This window comes from Podarcis vaucheri, assembly GCF_965113315.1.
Source record: "Podarcis vaucheri genome assembly, chromosome: 11".
Lineage (NCBI taxonomy): Eukaryota > Metazoa > Chordata > Lepidosauria > Squamata > Lacertidae > Podarcis > Podarcis vaucheri.
This window is the reverse complement of record NC_138749.1, coordinates 31,762,060-31,785,317: the sequence shown is the minus strand read 5'-3', so window position 1 is coordinate 31,785,317 and position 23,258 is coordinate 31,762,060. Positions and strand designations below refer to the sequence as shown.

Here is a 23,258-nt window from a genome sequence, read left to right as displayed (position 1 = left end):
ATATAGATTGGCTGCAGATGCAGAGGTCACAAGACTACTGCTGCTCTCAGCTGCTGAGGCTGGCTTGCCTAATGGTGAGAGGCTCTGCATGTGCAAGGCTAGCAAGGGGGGGGGGTGAGTAGCTGTAAATGGTGAAAGGATTGAAGTCTCCTCCCCTCTCTCCTGTTTGGCTTTTGCCACAAACAGCACTCCCTTGATTCCTGGGCCTGTTGAATCACTTCAGTAACATTTTCTCCTTTTGTGGGATAGGGAAAAACCAACTTCCCAAGAGAATAAGCCATGTACTATCAAACCAGCTCAGCTGGTGAGAGGTCGATTCCAGAGAGTCAGGCCGAACCTTGGAAGAATGAATGACAAGAAAGAAGACCCCGTGTCAGAGAGCATTACTGCTCCAGTTGAGGGAGACATAGAAAAAACAGAGATGACCAAGGAAAGCGATCTGCACCCGCCTTCAGAGGTTAGCTACACACTTAGTTTTCTTTCATTTAAGCACAGCTTTACCTGTCCCAACATTGTGGGAGATGCTGCTGCTTTTCCGGTTCATTTTTGGGAAGGTGAGGGAGCAGAGGGGTCTGCATTAGGAAAGGGGCTGCAGAAGCAAAATAGTTCTGGCCCACATTCTTGAATAATTGACCATTTTTCTTGCAAAGGCTTTATAGAGTTTTTCCTGCATATCTTTTTCTGTTGTATATTTTAAATTAATTGTGTTTTTGAACAACGAACCTACTTGTGTCACCTTAAAGACTCATAAATTTACTGTGGGATGAAGTTTATATGAGCCACAAAAGCCAAACTTAAATTCCTACGGCAATGATAATTCAGACAGAAGTCAAACAGAAAATTCGTAGAGTCAACCATCTTAAGACTCTACAGGGAAATTCCAGTTCACACTAACTTCTGGATCACAATCCAGATTAAGCTTTTGAGCAGGGATGCCATGCAGACATTGGTAGACTACAGCTCCCGTAATTTCTGATCGTTGGCTGCGTTGGTAGGGGCTGATGGGATTTAAAGACCAGCAACATCAAGGGGGTGAGCACTATGTTGTTAGGGTTATGTTTGCTCTGTTAGTAAATTGACAAGTGTATTTATTCTAAAAAATCAAGGATAATGTCAATGTCCAGGCATCCCTTGGTGATCTGGAGAAAAAAGAAGTGTCAGAATCCAGTGAAGCCCCATCACCCGAAAGGAATATCGATCAGCAGAAAATTGATTGTCCTGAGAAGCCAGAGGGATGCAAACTTCCAAAAGACCAAAAAGAAATATTTGTTTCTAAAGATGTTGAAGGAAAGTGTCTGGATCTTCCAGAAAGGTAAAATAGTTTTCAATAAGTTAAGTGTTTCTTTGAGTACCCAAGTCTTTATATCAAGCATTATTAGAACTTTCAGCGATCTCCAAGCTGAAAATAACCATGCCAGAGGGGTGAGGGTGGGATTTTGTTTTTACTTTTTCTCACTATCACAAATTTATTGGGTTCGTGTGGAGGAGCTAAGGAGGAGCTAAGATTGGTTCTGGGTTTTTAAAGGAAAAAATATTAATATGGTTTAGACTCTAGACAATAAAAGGTAGATATACCAAAACACACACACACATTTTCAGGAATAACTAAACACTGGAATGATCTAATAGTTTTGCTGTTACTTTTTCTTTTTGGTCAGTGATATCTCTGGTGCTCATGAAGGGAGTCTTTCAGAAAGCATAAAATCCACACAGCTGTTGAGGGGTCCTCTTCAGAAGCCAAAACCAAACCTAGCCCAAGCAGCTAAAAAGAAAAAAGCCTCTTCAAAAGGAGAAGTCAGCACCAAAGAGAAAACTGGAAGCGATACACAAAGCAACACAACCCCAAGTGACAGCAAATCTGGGAAAACACCCACATTAATGGTGAGCCCTGATCAGGAATTCTAAATCATGTTTTGATTTAAATGGTTTTGACAACATTGGATTTTCATAAAGAAGCTGGTTGTTGAACTGCTTCTTTGCTGTCTGAAATCACCTGCAGCAGCATGGGAACAGCAATGAAATCCTAGGATGAGTGGAAAGCACCCAGTCATGCAAAGGGATTCCCTTCCCTCCCCACCCACCAGATGCAGTGGCCTGTGTCACAGTGAACCCTTTGGAGGGGTTTTCAGGGGACACATAGAGCTGCATCAGGAAGGAGAAGCCAGGAAATCCCCAAGGTGTATGTGTATTGTTTTTAGCAGATCCCATTCTCAGGTTCAAAGTCCTTGAGATTGCCTCCCACTTTCTTTTTTAAGGCTCCTTTGGCAATAAGATACACAAAATTAAGATTTTGTTGCATACTCTCGCCATTTCTTTCTTATTAATTAGTTTTCTTAAAGTGGTAGCCTCGCTGGCCTGGTGTTCACCTTTTAAACCACAGTTAAGCTTAACTGCAGTTTAAAAGGAGGTCACTCTGCGGACCTAGCACACTATCCACTTCATTACCAAAATTAGTAATGGACTACAGATAGAAATCAACTAGTATAACCTGGATTTTTTTCTGTAGCTGTTAAAATAGCCACCTTCAGTGTCAGTGTGGAAAGGCAGAATATAATTTAGATAATAAATTAGACATTTTTAAAAGAAAGACAATTATTTCAACATTTTTAGATAAAACTGAAAATTATTTCTGTTTTACCTGAATGTTAAAGAAGCTGGTTGCCTGCTGCTTTTGTTTAAAGCTGAATGTGAAAGGAGGGGTAGGAGATCTGAAAGGACACAGAGGAGTTTAACATATTAATTTTGGCACAATTTTGTATTGTTTCCAGCACAATTCCACGTCATCTTCTGAATCAAGACAAAGAAATCATATAGATAGTATTGAGACGATGTCTCCAACAGGACACGGGCACTCTGGAAAATGTGATTCCTCAGAACAGTCCCCTTGCAGTGGAAGTCAAATCAAGAAAGAAACCTCTAAGGCCCATTCTGTCCAGGAGAGAGCATCTGAAAGAATAAAAGGGTAAAGTTACTCTTCGAACATTATTCTTTAAATCAGGCACCCCCAAACTCAGCCCTCCAGATGTTTTGGGACTACAACTCCCATCATCCCCAGCTAACAGGACCTGTGGTCAGGGATGATGGGAATTGTAGTCACAAAAACATCTGGAGGGCCGAGTTTTGGGGTGCCTGTATTAAATGGAAACGTGGAGCATAAATGCTTCTATGAATGAATAAAACTCGAACATCTAGTCCATAATGATAATATAAATGCAGGCCCCTAAGGAAAAACATGTTAGCAAAAGTTTTGTATCTTTTTAAAAAAGAGTTGATTGTCATCTTTTTTCATCACAGAAGAAACATAAATACGCACCCTGTCTTTTCCACCCTTATTAACAAAATGTCTTTTTACACTTAGAAAACAAGCGGGAAGGACAGTGAAACAGAGGAAAAACATAAGTGGATCAATAACGTCTTTCGCTTCTGAATGTGAGAATGACTTTAGTGAAAAGGGGAAACACTACCAAAAGGGGAAACCAAATGTTGGTAGAGGCAGAAGTTCAAAACCAGTCCTTCGCAAGAATGCTAAAAAGGAATATGGGAATTCAAAGGTCAACCTGGTGACCCTTAGGGCTTCTTCTCAGCAAGAGGATGATGATGACGATGATGGGGATGACTTTGAGCCGGACTATGAAGTTGAATGCTTTTCACCAGAGGAAGTAAACAAAGCTCCAGTGTTTGTTCCTAAAGGGCTTCGATCTCCAAATCCAGTTCCTGTTCAGATTGAGGAAACAATGGAAGAGGTATGACTGAAACACCTGTAAAGTGGGGGTGAGGAACCAGTGCCCCTCCAGATGTTGGACCCCAACACCCATATGGCCCAGCCAGCATGGTCAGTGGTCAGGAATTATGGGATTTACAGTCTCATAACATCTGGAAAGCTATAATTGCATCATGCCTGCTGTAAAGAGATGACTGCAGATGTACCAGTTCAGTGTGTCTCTCTGATTGGCCATACTTACATATAGCTGCTTAGCACCCTTTAAGCTAAAGCAGAAAATAGAAGGCCTTAGACATTTTATTGTCAAGTATAAAAGAACAGCTAATGGAGAAGAGTTGATGGATCATTTTGCCATGAGAAAGATGGTCTACATTATACAATATGGGGCCAATTGCTTGCCATGACTTTAGTTTTTTGGCCTCAGTCATAGTCTGTGACATGGAATTCTTTCCCATGTGTTACCTTACTGGCAATCTGATGATTTGTTCTTAAGAAAGTTATTTCTTCAACATTTCATTTGATGTTATCTGTCCATTCCTTCCACGGCTCCCTCTCCCATTAGCAATTCTTCGTCTAAATATTCCTGTTCCTAAGAGTGCATGCATACTTAAGTCCCATTGAAGTTTTGCTTATGCCTCTTTTAGAAAGAATTGCATCTTGAGAATTGTGAAACATATAGCACCTCCACTGCATCTGAAAATATATCATGCTGTCACTTCCGTTATATTTAAGTGTGCAGAAAGCAGTTATAACGCACAAAGGACATTTCTTAGATCCCTTTCAGGATGTGTTTGGTTTTGGGGAACTGATAAACTGAATTGGTATGCTTCCCTGCCCAACAGCTTGAGATATATGAGAATGTTGCAGATGAGCCATTTCTGTCTCATGAACTGAATGTAGATGCTCAGCCTGTAATTCAGACAGACAAAGGATTGTATTCCTCACAAAATGTAAGTATTTTGATTTCCCTCTTTATGCAACATCCTTAAATGTATTTAAAACTTATTTTCTCTAGCATAATTCAGTTCTTGTTACTTTAGGACAGTTAACGTATCATTTGCATGAACAGGGAGCAAGGCTAGCAAAAATATTACACTTTTGTGATGCCACTTGAATAATCCCCACTCCCTTAAGCAAGATGAGAAGCAAATGTTTTAGGGAGTGGCAATACTGATTAAGGAACTGAGTTATTTTTAGCAGTATATTCATCTATTCAGATAATGCATGTAGCACACCATTCCAGTATGGCATGATAACAGGCAAACCTGCAGGAATGTGGAGCCTTGTTGTTTGTGCTGATGTAGGCCTTGTTTGCTTTTCCTCCTGGTGCGGCTTGTCTGTTCCTGCTTCCCCACAAGGTGTCCACGTGGCTCAAATGAGCCATAGTATGGCTGATCATATCTCTTGAATATGGATCATGGTTTGCGTGTTTCCAACAAACCATGCACCAGGTTCATTTAAACAAACATGAAATACATGAAACATGAAATAAACATTAAATGAACCTCGTGCATGGTTTGTTTGAAACAAGCAAACCATGATCCAGATTTGAACAACACAACAAGCCAAAATATGGTTGGTTTGAGTTGTGTGGAGAGTGTGGAACCATGTGGCAATAGGGGAGCAAGATCATGATTAAAACATGCTTTATGACAGCATGTGGCTTATGATATGCCAGCCAAGCTGTTATTGTCACTATCCATGCTAAGTGAAAAAGCTGATCTGTAGAATTTAATTTAATTTAATTTAATTTAATTTAATGGGGGGGGGGGAGGGATTCAAAACTACAGTCGCTAACTTGCGTTTCTTTTTATCTAAGGTGGTTGCACAAGAAGATCAAGAAAAGAAAGCAGGTAAATGGTCCAAGTTGTTGACACTGAACAACTGAATAGCCACTTAAAGAAGCTTGTAGTTATGAAATTCTTATGAGTTTGATTTTCCTCCTTTTCCTTTTGGGCCATGTCTTCTAGCAGGAACTGTCTTATTATTGATTGATATAGGCCACTGGAAGCCTTGCTTTGAATGAAGCGAAGGGTAAAAAACTATACATAAGTAAATGTACCATTGAGACCAAGTTAAATTTGTAAATTTTATTAATAATGGTCTTTACAAAAAAAAAAAAAGTTTTTAAAAGATGAGATCCTCAAGTCTCTCTTTGACTAAAGAAAGAAATAACTACTCAGGCTGCAGTCCCACAGACCAGCCTTGCTGGGTTCTGACGAGAAACATTTGGAGGCCACCAGGTTGGCAAATGCTGCTATAGACACTTACCTGGGAGTAAGCTGCATTGAAAACAACGGTACTTACTTCTGAGTAGAAAGCATATCAGATTGCACTGTAAAACAAGAACTTTTAAACCACTTTCATGGTTTGTAAATGAGGGATGCTGAACAATGCATGTGTTAGAAACCGATTTTAATACCTAGGATGATCCAAAAGCAACTAGTCATTTTTAAGACAAACATAAGCAGTTTGGGTGTACTAGAGAAACAAAATTTGATTTTGGTGGCTTTTGTTTGGTAAACATTTTTCAGGGATTAGTGATGGAAGTACCGAAGCAGCCATGACTTTACTTGCTATGAGAGATCCAGCGTTCCAGTTAAACATTGGCATCCAAGGTATGTTCAGTATTATCATATAGCACTTTGGTATAGCAGTGGTACAATGGATTCTGTATTGTTTTTATTCTTTTCTAGCTTTGTGATTATTTTGGAGGGTGGAAATAAAGGTTATTTTTCCTTTGCAGTATTTAATTAACATGCACTGAACACCAAACTAAGTTTGTTTTAAAAGCATGCACTTTTTAAATATGGGAAGACCAAATTGTCTCCTCTTCACTGTGATTACAGGTCATCCACTTCTAATTGTTAGCCAGGGCATATTTTGTGGATTCTATACTTAGGTGACAGTAGTAGGTTCTTATTTCCAGGAGGTCTGCTCCATTTCTTTCCTTTTTAAATCTCCTTTTTATTAAAACAAAGAGAAAGAGAGTGATAAGTGTTGGATGGAATGCTTTTATTGAAGAAGTGAAATATGAAACTTGCACTTGGGGACCATTTTACATTATTTACGCTAGTCATACATTACATTACAGTCTTTTGGCAACTAAAAATGTCTGAAGGATGTCCATATGATCTGGACTAAGAAGTATCTAGTAAACCCTAAACATCATTTTAGGTACTCTTCGATTTAACCAAAGAACCAGACTTTGCACAAGATTCAAATATTGTAAAATAAAAGTATTGGTTTAGCTGCAAAATGGATTCCAGTTGTAGAATTCTGTGTTTCTAATCTCATGGGTATTTTTCATTCAAAATGCAGTGGTGTAATTTGATGAAATATAGACACGAAAATGTATCATTTACTTAGGATTTCAAACTGTAATCTTTATATTGTCCCAACTGAAATTGCACAGTATAAATGTTTGTTATACGTAAATTAAGAATTTAATTATTTTCAACTTTTTTCTTTTTGTGGAAAAAAAGAACCAAAAATTCAGGAGTTTCCCAGTAAAGATGAAATGAATGTAACTGATAGCTTCCCAAATGAGTGTCACGAAGAGCAAAGCGTAGTCCATTGTCATATGCAACATCCTGCCCCTTCAGAAAATGAATCGCTTTCTTCGGTCACTGCAAACGTAACCGCTGCAGAGGATCATATTGTTGAACCATCAGGCTTGGAAGTTTACTTACAGGAAGCAACTAATGTGTCACTTTCAAAAAATACGAATAAAGCTGCTGCACAGCATTGCAGTACATCAGTTTTGGAAGCATGCTCAGAGGAAACAACTAGAATCAGCAGGTTTGCATTGTTCTATTTAAAAATTTGTTTGTGTTAGTTAGGAATCCTCTTCATTCTTTAGGTTGTAAGAAGTTTTACCATGATCGCATGATATCACCTAGCTGTTCTCCATTCTAAGTTAATCTTTTCAAGCCATCCCATGTAAATATAAGTAAATGGACAACATAGGTGTATAGTGTTATGTATCATCTTCAGTCTATGATTTTTAGGACTAGGTCACTCACTCTAAAGCTTCCCAAACACATTAGGACATATAATTGTGCTTGCCATGTGGTGGTGAAGACAGCAAAGAAGACATTCTTTGTTGCATTTGCCACATCCTCAAGGGCTCGGCTTGCATTTTTTTTGCTGTGTATCCAAATATTAGTTACCCCAGATTCCCTTTTAACAAACTGTGATTAGTTTGAGTAGTTGACAAGACACTTGGGGGATAAAGCCCCTTGACTTTGTAGCGACTTGGATGCCACTGTTATGGCAAATTTGGTCAAGGTGTCCAGTGCCACATCTGACCAAGTGTTATGGAATCGTGGCCTGATGATGTGGACAAAATTCTTGCACTAATGTGTCCAACCACATGCCCTCTGTAACTCTGCCCTTCTTGTCTAGTTAAAGCTAGTTGAAGTGCGGTGGTTAATTGCATCCAAGGTGTTTGACGTGAATTGTCACAGACATTCGTATGCCTTTTCTAGATTGGTTGCATTGCTAGCTAAGATTTTGACTATTTCTGTTGGATAAATGTTGAAATTAAGGGTACTCAGTGGTGGTTTCTGTTTCTCTGCAGTGATTTACTGTCATCCAAAGGAGATCAATCATCCAAACAAGCAAGATGTAGGTTTCCTAAGCCTAAACCAAATCTTAACAGAAGTCTGAGGCTGAGCAAGAAAGCTTCTCAAAAATATGTTGATTCGTGTATTGAACAATCTGAAGAAATCCAGAATGGTAAGTTTTTGGTTCCTGCGCTTAAAGCATTTAGTTATCAGGACTTTACGAATCCTTTACCCTGTGCAGAAATTGTACTCTGTGCTTGTGGAGATGTTTTCTGAGAATATCTGATTTCATTTTTCCTAAATTACAAGCTTCTGGCCCCCAAATGTGCATCCAAACCTGTAGGTAACTGTGTCTGTCTGTTCATCCTTCCAGCTGGGGATTAGGTGATGTGATGCCCTGTCAATGTTGTAACCTCATCCAAAATAGTATATATTTATTCCGCAAACTATACTGAGTGGTGTTTTAATGTCTAAAATAATAGAAAAGAAGGTGTCAGACAATGCAATAGAAGAGCAGAAAGTTGAACTGGAAAAGAATCTCAAATTGAATGAGCTAACTAAGAGCAGCTCTGCAGAGAAACATCATCTACAGCTTCCAAGTTCTGGTCCTGCCATGCAGAAAGACAACATAGAAAGGTAATAACACTAATAATTTTCACATGCTAGTACTTTTGCCTTCTTTCTTAGATATCTTGAGGTGCTATATGTGAAATATGTAGTAAATTGTGTTTTATAGAATAGGAGCATATCTAGTATATAGTTGACTAGAATTATGGGAAAATATGCAACTGCACATTTACTGGTTCTATATTTAAAGAGGGTGTCATTTTTAGAGAAAAGAAAGGAAAATAGCATCTTTAATTATTAAGCCACATCATCTCACCCAAGTAACTTTTGAGATGTGAGAATAATAAAACATCTTTAAGATACTTGAGGAAGACACTTTAAGACATTGTATTTTTTATTAGCTGAACTTATATATGGAACGGTTAATAGTACTTTTAATCACTTTGACAAACAGTGACTGTAAACCTGGCACCATTTGTTTCAAAGCTATGCAGCATGAAAACATTTAACTGATAAACATTTTATGAAGTGAAACTGGCTTAATTTTTCCAAAGAGACAACACGGCGAGAGATACTTGGGAAGTTGCATCACTGTTAACTGCTTCAGAAGTTTCTCCAGAAGCAGACCCTCCTGAACCACCCGGTGGCTGCAGCACAAACATCAGTGTCCAAGTTTCTGCTCCTGCTGAGCACCAGTTGTTGGCAATTGAACCTGCACAGGTATTTATTTTATATAACTAAAACTGCTATCTTAAGGGAGAGAATAAAAGGAGGAAGCTGCTTCAAGCACGCACGCACGCACACACACACACACAACCATTATAGATAGAAGCCACTCTGAATACAGTAGTACATTCTGAGTGTTCCTGATAGTTATTGCACAAACGACATCCCTGCTTATACGTATATTGTCTGTCTATGTCTCAGTCATGGCCCTAGCCCTCATTCTCAGGAGGAGCTGGCCAATACAAAGACTGCTATTGGCTGAGGAACTGGACTGGACCCACCCTTCAAGAGAGACGGTTTTTTGAAGAAGGAGGTAGGGCTTGAGGGGGTGGACTGTGTGTCATAAGGCCTCAGGTCACCTCTCAGCCTTGATTAGAGCACGTTAGTCACTTAGGACTATCTGTGACACTGCAGTCATATTGCTGCCTTGTGGGTTCCTTATTGGAATCAGGACAGGATATTCTTTCCTCCTACTAGATCTCTTTTTCCACAAATGGTTTCCGCATCCCTGCTTGTTTGTTGCTAAACTGTATTTTCTATTTTATTTTTTTTAATGTTGCTTTGAATTTGGGGGCTTGAGCAATCTTTTTTTTTTATTTGTCTTCAATGGTCTTCACACAAAAGGCATGTCAGACTGTTCTTCTGACAAGCATTTAAACTAACTTTTGTTGTAAATGTGCAAAGATACTGTAGGAAAATGTCATCAGTGAAGCAGCCTCAAGCTCTGTGGGTTTGGATGAACACTTCAGTAATTAGAATAATTGAAGGAATTAATTTTCGTTGAGTTACTGAGCAATCTTTTCTGTGAGTCACTTCAGGCAAAGATTGTGCTATAGGCCAAAGTTGTTCGTTTCCATGTAGTTATAAGGTAAATTTATAAGCAAGATTTTATTTCCTAATAGTACATGTTTCCAGTCAAAAATTCTTTCTTTTGGGTTACAACTTTTGCCAAGTCTCTTTCCTTTATTTCTTAGTGATGTTCTTTCAAAGGAGGAGATCATGTCTATTTATTTTAAAAGGCATTTTTACTCCACTCTTCTAAAACATTTTTTTCCAGGTGGCTTGGCAGAGGGGAACAACATGGATAAAAATATGTACTCCTTTTAAAGCAATTATCAATAATTTTTCATTGCTTTATTTTTCCCTTTTGTCTTCTGAGCATTAGTGTTATTTGGCAAGCTTGTGATTTTTATTGTGATTTTTTAATTGCCAGACTGAAGCAGCCAAGTGTTCCAGTATTTCATCCACCACAGAGATGACTGCAGGTACATTTTACACTGTTTTATGATCACATATTTGCTGCTTTAGGGAACTAGCTTCACGTAAACATTCGTTATGCATTTACAAGTTAGATTAAAAAGAAGAAGAGACAAATGCAAATGTGGATCACCATAACCTCCGCTCCCCTGGAACTAGGTATCATTAAGATGTCTCAGACTGAAGCATGTAATGGGCTTATACATCAATGCTTTGGTGAAGATTGAAGAGTTCTCCCTTTGAAACACTTACGACCAGTTCTGATTAATTTTATTGCCTACGCGGGTGGCGCTGTGGGTTAAACCACAGAGCCTAGGACTTGCCGATCAGAAGGTTAGTGGTTCGAATCCCCGCGACGGGGTGAGCTCCCATTTCTCGGTCCCTGCTCCTGCCAACCTAGCAGTTCGAAAGCACGTAAAAGTGCAAGTAGATAAATAGGTACCACTCCGGCGGGAAGGTAAACAGTGTTTCCGTGCGCTGCTCTGGTTCGCCAGAAGTGGCTTAGTCATGCTGGCCACATGACCCGGAAGCTGTACGCCGGTTCCCTCGGCCAAGTAAAGCGAGATGAGCACCGCAACCCCAGAGTCGGTCACGACTGGACCTAATGGTCAGGGGCCCCTTTACTTTTATGGCTGGCATGGGACCGCAGCTTGCTGACTCTGCCTTTAGGCCTGCTTAATGGCCACGCTTGGCATCTCCCTTACGTACCATGCATTCTTGAAAAATCCAGTTTGTAGAATTCAAGTTGTGCTGTCGAATTCCTAGTTTTATGTGGGATGTTGATCACTCAGTTTGAGTCTATGTGCATGGAATGTTTTGCTATGAGAAGCTATGCAAACAAGATTTCCACGTGTGGAGATTCAGTGGGATAGGCACTTGGAATGGCCTGTAGCAATCCTTCTTTCCCTACTACTTGTAGCAATAAAATTAATTATAACTAGTTCTTCAACATTGTACATAAGGCTTCTTTGCGCTTGCTTCTGTGAACACAAAAGATACTAAGAAAACGGCTATTTTGGTAATAGCTAATGCTTATACTAATAAGCTGTCAGGAATGTTTTTATAAATGTAAGGTGAGGCATAAATATTTAAGGAATAAAAATTGGAGTTGTCACATTAAACAATGTATAATGTAGTCTAATTATATATGATTTTTAAAGATATATGGATTCCATTTGTTTGGCTATATCTCTAATACAGTGGTGCCCCGCAAGACGAATGCCTCGCAAGACGGAAAACTCGCTAGACGAAAGAGTTTTCCGTTTTGGAGGTGTTTCGCAAAACGAATTTCCTATGGGCTTGCTTCGCAAGACGACAATGTCTTGCGAGTTCCTGCTGGTTTTTTTCCTTTCCCCCCTTTTTCTAAGCCACTAAGCCGCTTATCAGCTGATCCGATCAGCAGATAAGCCGCTAAAAGCAGCTAATAGCGCTAATCCGCTAATCCGTCAATGGGCTTGCTTCGCAAGACGAAAAAAACGCTAGACGAAGTGAATCACAGAACGGATTCTTTTCGTCTTGCGAGGCACCACTGTATGTGTGTTACAGTTGCTACTGCTTACATACAAGAAGGGAAGTTGTACATCGCATTATCAATTGTATATCAAGGCTGGCTGCAGGGGGCAGAGAAAGGGAAGATCTGCTGTGGAAGTTTGCCATCTGTTTGAACACCATTGGATATAGCCCAGGGTTGTATTCATTATGTAGTTGAGCATGGAGCAGCCTTAATCTCTTCTTACAGTACTTGCATATCACTTTACTTGTGAAAATGAATAAAAAATACTGCAAGGGTTTTTGAATAGAGTAACAGCATGCAGAACGATGTTATTTTATATATTATTAATCTTTTATTTGCCCCACATATGTATCTTAGTAGTTAGTGCTGGAGTTGAAGAATATCCGAAGGAAGAGGAGCCAACTTTCATTTTAACATTGGTGGAAATCTCCGTTGGTTCAGAGAATTGCAGTGATGGATCCGGTTTGCTACAACAAACGTCTGAACAGCTGCTTCCAGCACCAGTTTTTTTTACCCCAGACAATCTGAACTCCACAGAAGTGGCAAGAGAAGATAAGTAAGTAATATTATATTTTAATATGAACTGATGTTCTTGGGTGTACTTAAGACTGGAGATGGTAGTGCCCTTATATGAGTGTGCAGCTCCCAGAGAATTGTCCAAGATGGGAATATAGCCCTATGGCTGAAAAAAACTAGTTGTGCCCGATTCAAAGGGATATTATGGAAGAGAATTTGCCCTTTTAACAAATGAAAGTTTTGAGGGGATTCTCCTGGTGGGAACATGAAATAGGCTCTATGTTTCCCCTCTTCTTGTGGTCAGCCAAGTTATTCATGATAAAACTATTAGAACTGCCAGCTGATTAGAACTGTACCTTGTCAAAGGACAGAATGTCTCCTTGTGAGCTCAAGGCAAGGAGCGACTTTCAGGAAAAGAGGAGTTTTTACTGCTCTGTCCTAAGCATACATTAGTTACTTGGACTGTGGTCCCATTGGTCTAAGTGAAACCTCTGCCAAGTCAAGGAGACAAGCATTGCAGCTTTCAAAGGGCATTAAATGATTGCCATTAAGGAGAGCTTTAATTTGAATTACATTTACATTGAATTAAATAACACTAATTTCACAACTTTTGCATGGCAACTTTGTACAGCTTTGGATCCGTCACAGCTGCTGTGGAAGAAAATGCTGTCTCTTTGGACAACACTGCGAGGGCAGAAGGATTGCTGGAAGCCTCGTTGGAACAATTGGCAGAGCTTGGTTCAACCTCTTGGCGGAATCTGAAAAGGCATGCTGAAGCCCTTGAAGAAAGCGGGAATGCCCCTGAGAAGAAAAAACTGTCTTCTCCTGTAGGGGGAAACCTGGAAAGCACCAATAAGGTCAGAGATTAATTCAGAGAATCACAAAAGTTAGAACTTTTTGGGTTCGCTATCTGTTGCCTGAGTGAAGAAAATTTGGGAGGCTGCATGAAAAAAGAATGGAGAAAGCACTTCTAATCTGTCTCAGTGCTGTTTTTTGATGGCAGCTATAGAAAAGAGTCCATTTTTAAGAACCCTGAACTATGGTGAAGTGCTGCAATTGAAAACAACATGCTTATTTTTTTAGGATGTTCTGATGTTTGACTGCTTTCTTATGCACAGTAGTCCATTCCATTTGGAGAAATGTATTTATTTAGGGTATTTATTACAAAGAAGAAATCTAAAATTAACAAATGTTTTAAACCACTCATTTGGGAACTTTGCGCACAGGTGTTAAAGAATTTGGCTACTGAGTTGAGAATTAGTTTCCATTGTATTTCTATTTTGTGGTTGTTTAATTTGGAGAATTGTTAGGTATGTGCACATAGGAAAGCCAGTACAAAATGTCCCCAGAGACATGACTTGAAATTTCATCCTGAAAAGGTTAGCTACGGCTATTAGAGTTGTGGGATCTGCCATCTAAATTAATAATGCATAGCTGCTATTGCTGTAGTCACATTAAAGATCATAGTGGCATTTGTTATCTTTCTGCTGTATTTTGTAGAGTAATTCTTGTGTGTTTTTTTGCTGTGTATTTGTATGTGGAACTGAGCTTTATTCATGTTTTAAGTTATGTTCTTTGTATGTTTCTATGGGTAAAATAAATAAAAATATATCATAAACACATGCTGCAGATTAATTAAATAAACTATGAGAATTTCTCTCAGGAAATTTAGTTTTGGAAATCAGAGGTCATACCCAATGCTGCAGCTTTACTGGGTCAAGGGGCTTAAATGTGCGCAATGGATTTTCCTTTTTCCCTCCTGTTCCCTGAGCACCATCAAAATCAGCTCTGAAGATTTGGAAGATCTTCCTGAGCAGATTTGGGGGAGATGTAGGAGGAGGAGAGTAAAAGTCCTGTTGAGCCATTGGAACCCCGCTGGTGCAACATTAGATAAAACCCTAGTTTTCCACTTTATAGGTTGCATCCAGTGCCGTGTGTCCTGAGTTCTAGGTACACAGTGGAACTTCCCCTTCCTTTCATCTCCCTGTGCACCCTCAAAGTCTGCTCCAGGAGGTCCTCCAACTCTCAGGGCAGATTTTGAGGGTGCACAGGAAAGGAAAGGAAAGTTCTGTTGCATGTGGAAGTCTGTTGTGCTAGCAGAACAACAGTGTTGAACATGACCCCATGTTTAATCATTTGAGAACCAGGGAACAAACATGGGGTCGTGTCCAACATTGCTGTTCTGCTACCACAGCAGACTTCCACTTATACAATAGAACTTTTACAAGACAAATTTTGTTGGATATATAAATTTATGGTCTCCTCTCAACTTCTGCTTTAGGCACCTTAGAGTAGACACTAGAAAAACAATTAATTGAAAACCCAAATCTAAATGGTTTTCTGGAAGCAGTGTTCAGGTTAGGAAGTGCATAAATGAATTAGTTCATCATGCAAATTTTTGGAAGTCCACCACTGGCATAGATGTTATCTTGAATCCCCAAATAGATGTACAGTGGTACCTTGGGTTACATACGCTTCAGGTTATAGACTCCACTAACCCAGAAATAGTACCTCGGGTTAAGAATTTTGCTTCCGGATGAGAACAGAAATTGTGCTCCGGCAGCACGGCAGCAGCATGAGGACCCATTATCGAAAGTGGTGCTTCAGGTTAAGAACAGTTTCAGGTCAAGAACGGACCTCCGGAACGAATTAAGTACTTAACCCAAGGTACCACTGTAGTATTTTTCCATTCAAGATGAAGGGTTTTGTAAACTGTTTCAACACATTTACCCTTAGCCAAATATCTTAACTCACTTGTGCTGAAATATATTGGGGGACAAATAATACTAATTCAGCCTTACTTCAGGAAATGAAGTTGATGTATCATTAAAAATTTTAATCCCTGTTCTTTCACAGTCTAAATAATAGAAGCAATTGTATTGTTCTTTTGAATCATATTTCTGAAAAGGAACTTATACTGATGTTCATATTTCCTTTCATGCAGGGTGCCTCTGTTAAATCAAGTTGTATACCAAGGAAAGCTGCTGGTAGGTGAAATTTATACATGTGATTTTCTGTAGTTAGCTATTGATGTACGTCAGCATCCCAAATGCATTATTGAATTTTTATTTTAACAGCAGACATTATTAATCAATTAATTAAATTTCTATACCGAATTAGTTAATTAAATTTCTATACCGAATTAGTTAATTAAATTTCATCCGAATATCACAGGGCAGTTTATAATATACATAACATAATAACAAACAAAAACAATACCTCACACAGTTTAAAAGGCCTTAAAGGTAAAGGGACCCCTGACCATTAGGTCCAGTCATGGCCGACTCTGGGGTTGTGGCACTCATCTCGCTTTATTGGTCGAGGAAGCCGGCGTACAGCTTCCGGGTCATGTGGCCAGCATGACTAAGCCGCTTCTGGCGAACCAGAGCAGCGCACGGAAATGCCGTTTACCTTCCCGCCGGAGCGGTACCTATTTATCTACTTGCACTTTGACATGCTTTTGACCTGCTGGGTTGGCAGGAGCAGGGACTGAGCAACGGGAGCTCACCCCGTCGAGGGGGTTGGAACCACTGACCTTCTGATCGGCAAGTCCTAGGCTCTGTGGTTTAACCCACAGCGTCACCCAAGTCCCTTTAAAAGGCCTTAGATAAGTTTAATTAGCCAAAGGCTTAGGAGAAGAGGAATGTTTTTGCCTGGCGCATAAAAAGGCACCAGACGAGCCTCCCTGGGGAGAGCATTCCACAAATGGGGAGCCACCACAGAATAGGCCTCCCAGATCTCTCATGGAGGAGGCACTCAAAGAAGGACTTCAGGTGCTTGCTGGGTCTGACTTGGTTCATATTGGGAGAGGCAGGCCTTGAGGTATTCCTCCGTCCAGATCAGAAACATCTTTCTTTAAATTACTTACATATCATCTTTCATTTCAAAGAAATACCGTGGTGGTTTACATGACAATAAGTAAAATAAAAATATACCATATAACAACAAAAGATTCACATCAGTAAAACAACAATAAAACATTTATTACAATTGCAGTAGCCAGAGATGCTAGCAGCTGGTGAGCTTGGATGAAGATGTAGGTCTTCAGTGGCAGAAGCACTCAACTGTCAGTACCCACCTGATTCCTGATTTTGAAACTCACCCTCTAGTTTCAAAAGTAGTTCCTCGTGTGCCGTGTGGTTGGGCAGATGCTGTTTGAGAAATGCATCTATAGCCACTTTCGGATTCACAGAACTTGTTGTCTCTTGGTGCTGATGTTACTGAATGTCTATTTCTGTGGGAATATCTTATTTGTGGGGAAATGAGACAAATCTGTTGTTTTGTATAGAGTAAAATGGAATTTCCCTGTAGCAGATACAAGTAGCAGATTCTATATTTTTTTGCTTATTTATTTGTATTTGCTGTTGTCTTTTTTTTTAAAAAAGGGAAAAAGTCAGGAAAATCGAACGTTTCAAAGAAGAAAACCACCTCCACCTCTAGACCAGTACCTAAATCTGTGGAGGTAAAAGTAATGGAAAGAGAGAACCCTCAATCTTCTCTGAATTTAGGGGCTGGGCTCCTTGATGAAGCAGCTGCTACTGGTGACCAAGTGTCAAGGACACTCCATGCAAGAAAATCAGAAACAAGTGAAAAACAGAAAAACTCGGTTGAAACCTGTAAATCTGTACAATCAGAGCAAGCTGGAGGCACAGGAGTCATTCCAAAAGTACAATTATCCAGGTACTTATTTAGTAGCTGTTTTTAGTATGCTATGCTGCTTCCCCACTTTGTAGTAGTGTTGAAACAGCTACATGTGCTCATCACTAAACGGTGTTTCCGTGCGCTCTGGCTTCTGCCACGGTGTCCCATGGCACCAGATGCAGTTTAGGCATGCTGGCCACATGACCCGGAAAAGCTGTGTGCAGATCAACGCCAGCTCCTTTGGCCTGAAAGCAGAGATGAGCACCGCACACCATAGTTGAATTTGACTGGACTAAACCATCCAGGGGTCCTTTACCAATGCACTAAGCTCTGCAATAAACCTGCTTTACTGCTAACAAGGTGCAGAGAAGACTAAAGTACTATGTAAACCCAACGCAAGCGGTAGAATAACCTCATATGAACACAATATCAAGTAGTAATACCACCAAAGGAGTTGACTAGCTCCTGATTCTGTAGCATATACAGTGGTACCTCGGGTTACATACGCTTCAGGTTACAGACTCCGCTAACCCAGAAATAGTACCTCGGGTTAAGAACTTTGCTTCAGGATGAGAAGAGAAATTGTGCTCCGGCGACGCGGCAGCAGCAGGAGGCCCCATTAGCTAAAGTGGTGCTTCAGGTTAAGAACAGTTTCAGGTTAAGAACAGACCTCCGGAACGAATTAAGTCCTTAACCTGAGGTACCACTGTACAGCAGAAAAGTTAATCCAGATGAGGGGAAAGTGTTTTATTGTTTTCTTTTAAAAATCAATCTTAAGAAGTCTTGGTTACCCTGTGGCACAATGGGTCAGTGCACCTGGCTGTTAACCAGAAGGTGGATGGCTCAAGCCCACCCATGGGTGACTGTTAGCAGGATTCTTGCATTGCTGGGCGTTGAGCTAGAATAACCCTTGGGGTCCCTTCCAACTCTGCAATTCTGTGATTCTGTGTTTTTTTAAAAAACTATCATTATTATCACCATATGTCAGACAATTTATCTTGACATTTGCATTATTTTTGTATTGAATAGGTCATATAAAAGATCTCTGGGATTTTTACCTTTAATTTGCAAAAATAATAATAGTGATGATGAAGTAACTAGTAAAGGGAGTAAACAGCCTCTCCAGGAACCTCATATATTGGTCTCTGAAAGCACTGTTGAATTTCCAAAGTTGTCCTCAAACAACAAGGAAGATACTCAAGAAAATAGTTCGTTTCCATCAACCTCCAACTGTGAGAATGGAAGCTCCTCTACTGTTCAGGTATGCATGATTATATCTACACATCATCTATTAAAGTGTGTTGAACTCCGCAGCTCGTAAGATAATGTCCTGTTCTTCATTTATTAGTGCATTCCTCATTGTGTTGCACACAGAAAGGTGCTTTAGTAGTTAGGCCATATTTTGTATGAATTGTTTCACTTTGTGACTGATGGAATGTAGGCCTGCATGGCCTTTTAAAGACAGGCACTGCCTGTCTTTAAATCTCTAGCAAATTTTTGTTTAACTTACTTATAAAAATTTAACAGTAATTAGTTCTCCACAACCTCCTTGGTCTTTTAGTTACTTAGTTCTTCCAGAAACATATACAGTAGGCTCCAAACTGCTTTGAAGGGTTTTTTTTTTTTTTTTACAATCAAGCAGTGTATAAATTTTATAAAACAAACAAACATGGTGTCCATGGAAAAGTAAACAATTAAGCCAGAAACAAAACTTCATTGCCCTCTAGCTGTGTCAAAAACCTATGCAGAGAGTGAAATAAATGTTTTTCTCCAGAAGGTATTTTTTAAAGATCATGTCACCGTGTGCAGTCTGGTTATGCTTTGTGGCTCTACATCGTGATAAAGCAAGGTTTGAATTACTTCAAATCAGTGAAGTTATAGAGCAGAGACAGGGAACCTGTGGCCCTTGTTGGACTCCCAACTCCCATCAGCCCTAGCCAGCATAGCCAATTGTTATGAATGATGGGAGTTGTAGTTGAGCAACATTTCTCTACCCCTGCTGTAAAGACTACTGGCTATACCTCTTTAGTCAATAAGGGAATCTCTTCTTTATTGGGTTGAATCTAAAGCTTCCCTGAACAGAGCTCCTGTCACGGAAAGAGTGTTCTAAGAGACCACTAAAGGGAGCCAACAATTTTTGTTGGTTGACACCCCCCTCCACTGCCCCCAGTTCCACAAATCTGCTCTGAAGAGTTTGGAGACACTCCCACAACAGTGTGAGAGGTGTTGCATGGTGCTGCAGAGGACATGTGAAATTGGAAAAAAACAACCCACCTCTTCCCTGCCTCCTTTCCAAGTAGAATTCACCATTGGATCAAAAGCACTTCTGTTTATGGACAGACTCTCAAGCAAGAGCCACTTTTGGATTCAGTCCATTTAAAAAATGTTTTAGAATAGCTACTGCAGTGTGATTTGTATAGAAAATTATATTCTGAAACAAGTGAGCAAAATCATGCACTCCCAGCAGATGTTGGTTTATTAGGCATACATTTAACATTTACATATTTCATATCTGTTGCTTTTATCTGTTTGTTTTTCTTGTAGATTTTATCTGAGTTATCTGAAAAGGAAGGCATTACTAAGGAGCAGGAAAAAGAAGAAGAGCCAACCAGGATCTCAGAATATTTCTTTGGGGATATTTTTATGGAGGTGGATGATTCAGAATAACTGAGGAGCTTATCAAATGCCTGGCATCCAAGAATGCACTGTAGCAGTAATGTAATTGACTAGTCACAAGTTTTCAGTTGGCCCTTACATTTAATGCAGAATTATTTTCCTTTTACTATGAATAATCTATCATTTGGAAACACTGAAGAAAACACAACTCTCTTAAGTTCCAAGATACTCGCAAGAACAGCACCAGATCTGTGTTTTATTTTGGTACAAGTAGTTTCTAGATGCATGGCTACACTTGAGAAATGCCATGAAGAATGAGCAGACACCATCTAAATATAATGCTCATGTTTGTGGGGGCTGTAAATTATCTTTACTTCTTTTTGTGAAGTAAATGTTTATGGGATGTGGATCATAAAATAAGCCAAGTTCTGATTTTAGTCATCTTATTAATGTTATTATTTTATAACAAATGCCTATGTGAATTTGTTCAAAAATGTAATGTTTAATTTCTTTTCAATGTACAGAGATAAACGTGAAAAAATATTTATTTAAGTTGAATGTATAGAAATTTTAACTATGCCAAGTTAGTTCTGTCTGTCCTGGAGATAAAAGAGGAATTTAATATTATTCTACTTCTAAGCACTAAATTTTAAACGAAAAAGCTAAAAACAATGAAAAGCATAAAACGACCCATCAAACACTCTCTGACAAGGAGAAATTGGATGTTCAAGAATAAAATCAGCCCCAATATATAAAAGGATAATATATTATAATTATTACTGGTTCCCTCCCCCACTTTTGTTACCTGTTTAGACTTTTGACTTCTGTCCTTCCCTGTTTATAGCCTTGGTTGGCGATGATTTTGCTACAAGGCACAATTTCCATGTGACATTTCTGGGGAAACCTGTCTAAATCAGTTGTGCTCATTCTGAGAAAGGTGTCCTGTTTTCTCTGCATTTTTCTTGAACCTAGTGATTTGGATACCAAATATTGCTCATCTCCTTTACTACAATTAGCAACTGAATATAACTTTATTCTACATTTCCGCATAAATATTAATATTTGCAAATACTTGGAAGTAGTTGTTCTCACTTGCAATTGTCCAACTAAGCATACAATTTTGCAGCTGCTTCTCTTTCCCAAATCATCTGTTTGTGACCATATATCATCCCAAAACAAAATTACTGATGTTATTAAATTGGATAACAGAAGCATTACAGACTCCTCACTTTTTCTAAAAGCGTATCATATAGTTATCAGTAGCAAATCAGTGGATGTCCACTAAGTGTGTCAGTTCTCTGCCAGAACAAACACTGTCCAAATGCTATCCAAATCTGCTCGAGTGGGTTGGACTATCCTCTGGAGCAGATTTGGCCAGGTGAAGTCGAAAAGTAAAGAAGGGAAACTCAATTGCACAAGTAAAAGTCCATTCGCACGACTGCACGCTGCCCAATATTTTAATTTTCAAGCTAACAAGTCTATATTTGCCTGCTGGTTTGAGCATTTGAATTTTGTTTCAATTCTGTCATATCTGAAGCCCTAAATAGAACAAAAAAAAAAGAGCGCCAAATAAATGTGAATAATTTACCAAATGTAAATTTAGATCAACAGACTCAGAGAAAGTGGAATCCGTTCCAGTATGCTGTTACTTCATGTTAATCACATGGAGGAGATATAATGTACTCTCAAATTATGTACACTCAAGAGGCTGCTGAAATAATGAAATACGTTTTTATGTAATTTGCTGGAATTGTTTTAAATTACAAAGCAAAACTAATTGTTTTTTAGAAATCACATAAAAAGCTCAGCTAGAAGGTGCCTTATCTTTCCTTGCTAAATGGAAAGAACAATCGATCCTATTAGCTTTCACTGTAAACCATGTTTTCTTGGTTATCCCTTTTAAACGTCTTTAAAACATGCATATTTCTTTCATGAGTATTGTATATATTTAATGACAGAAGGGAACTAAATATGCTGGGTTCAGAAACAGAGCATTTCATTTGCATAAAAATATGATAAGGGGTTGCTGTCCTGGAAAGTGTGACACACTTTTTTCCCCTCAACTGTGTGTAATGTTCCTGTGGAAGCTTTCTATTTCAAAGAAAGCGCTAGTAGCGCTTGTGTTATATTTGTAAATTATGTGAATAAATAATTTTGTACCACTGAACTTGTTAAGTCTTTCTTTAAAGGCTGGTGATTTAGGGTGCAGTAAATGGTACTGCCAACCTAGCAATTAGAAAGCACATCAAAGTGCAAGTAGATAAATAGGTAGCGCCCTGGTGGGAAGGTAAACGGCATTTCCATGCACTGCTCTGGTTTCGCCAGAAGAGGCTTAGTCATGCTGGCCACATGACCCGAGAAAACTGTCTGCAGACAAACATTGGCCCGGAAGCTGTACCTCGGCCAGTAAAGTGAGATGAGCACCGCAACCCCAGAGTTGTTCGCGGCTGGACTTAACTGTCAGGCTTTCCTTTACCTTTACCTTTTTTAAATGGTACTAGAACCCCTGAATATGAGCAAGTGTGGATCAGATCAGTGCCTGTCTGTAGAGATAGTGAGATAATTAAAAGATTTGCCCTAATTGTTTTTGTTTAGAACTAGTTTGTTTTTCTGCAAAATTGCAAGTGATCTAGCTTTAACAAATTGTATGTCTAAGAGAACTAGCTGTGTCTACAGATTGTTATCCCTGTTAAGACAGTGAGTTTTTGAGACTAGTCAAGAGCAGATGAAGTGTCTCTCAGCCAGCAGCAACAAGATAATACCGACAGCAAGTTCTGTTTGCCATGTGTAATAACAACAGTAGGCTCTGTGAAGATTGTGGATAGTGTTCTGTACCTACTGCTCTGTTGTTTAGTCGTTTAGTCGTGTCTGACTCTTCGTGACCCCATGGACCAGAGCACGCCAGGCACTCCTGTCTTCCACTGCCTCCCACAGTTTGGTCAAACTCATGCTGGTAGCTTTGAGAACACTGTCCAACCAACTCGTCCTCTGTCGTCCCCTTCTCCTTGTGCCACCCATCTTTCCCAACATCAGGGTCTTTTCCAGGGAGTCTTCTCATGAGGTGGCCAAAGTATTGGAGCCTCAGCTTCACGATCTGTCCTTCCAGTGAGCACTCAGGGCTGATTTCCTTCAG

The 23,258-nt window shown here is 39.4% G+C and overlaps 1 protein-coding gene across 3 annotated transcripts in view; it reads left to right on the top strand.

Annotated features, from left to right (window-relative positions):
* Nucleotides 1–22,292, top strand: part of BDP1 (BDP1 general transcription factor IIIB subunit) — a 51,794-nt gene extending 29,502 nt beyond the window's left edge. The window contains exons 24-42 of one of the 3 annotated variants that reach the window (XM_082191847.1): nucleotides 250–457; nucleotides 1,125–1,312; nucleotides 1,659–1,881; nucleotides 2,769–2,962; nucleotides 3,359–3,743; nucleotides 4,564–4,671; nucleotides 5,541–5,574; nucleotides 6,256–6,339; nucleotides 7,207–7,522; nucleotides 8,304–8,461; nucleotides 8,772–8,925; nucleotides 9,411–9,576; nucleotides 10,796–10,847; nucleotides 12,710–12,908; nucleotides 13,500–13,725; nucleotides 15,813–15,855; nucleotides 17,254–17,548; nucleotides 18,539–18,770; nucleotides 20,054–22,292. In XM_082191847.1, coding sequence (XP_082047973.1) covers nucleotides 250–457; nucleotides 1,125–1,312; nucleotides 1,659–1,881; nucleotides 2,769–2,962; nucleotides 3,359–3,743; nucleotides 4,564–4,671; nucleotides 5,541–5,574; nucleotides 6,256–6,339; nucleotides 7,207–7,522; nucleotides 8,304–8,461; nucleotides 8,772–8,925; nucleotides 9,411–9,576; nucleotides 10,796–10,847; nucleotides 12,710–12,908; nucleotides 13,500–13,725; nucleotides 15,813–15,855; nucleotides 17,254–17,548; nucleotides 18,539–18,770; nucleotides 20,054–20,176 — 3,388 coding nt within the window. In that variant the 3' untranslated portion in view covers nucleotides 20,177–22,292. Of the gene's footprint in view, nucleotides 1–249; nucleotides 458–1,106; nucleotides 1,313–1,658; nucleotides 1,882–2,768; nucleotides 2,963–3,358; nucleotides 3,744–4,563; nucleotides 4,672–5,540; nucleotides 5,575–6,255; nucleotides 6,340–7,206; nucleotides 7,523–8,303; nucleotides 8,462–8,771; nucleotides 8,926–9,410; nucleotides 9,577–10,795; nucleotides 10,848–12,709; nucleotides 12,909–13,499; nucleotides 13,726–15,812; nucleotides 15,856–17,253; nucleotides 17,549–18,538; nucleotides 18,771–20,053 lie in introns of all 3 variants that reach the window. The other 2 variants (XM_082191846.1, XM_082191845.1) reach the window with 2 other exon arrangements.
* The last annotated feature ends 966 nt before the right edge of the window (nucleotides 22,293–23,258 follow it).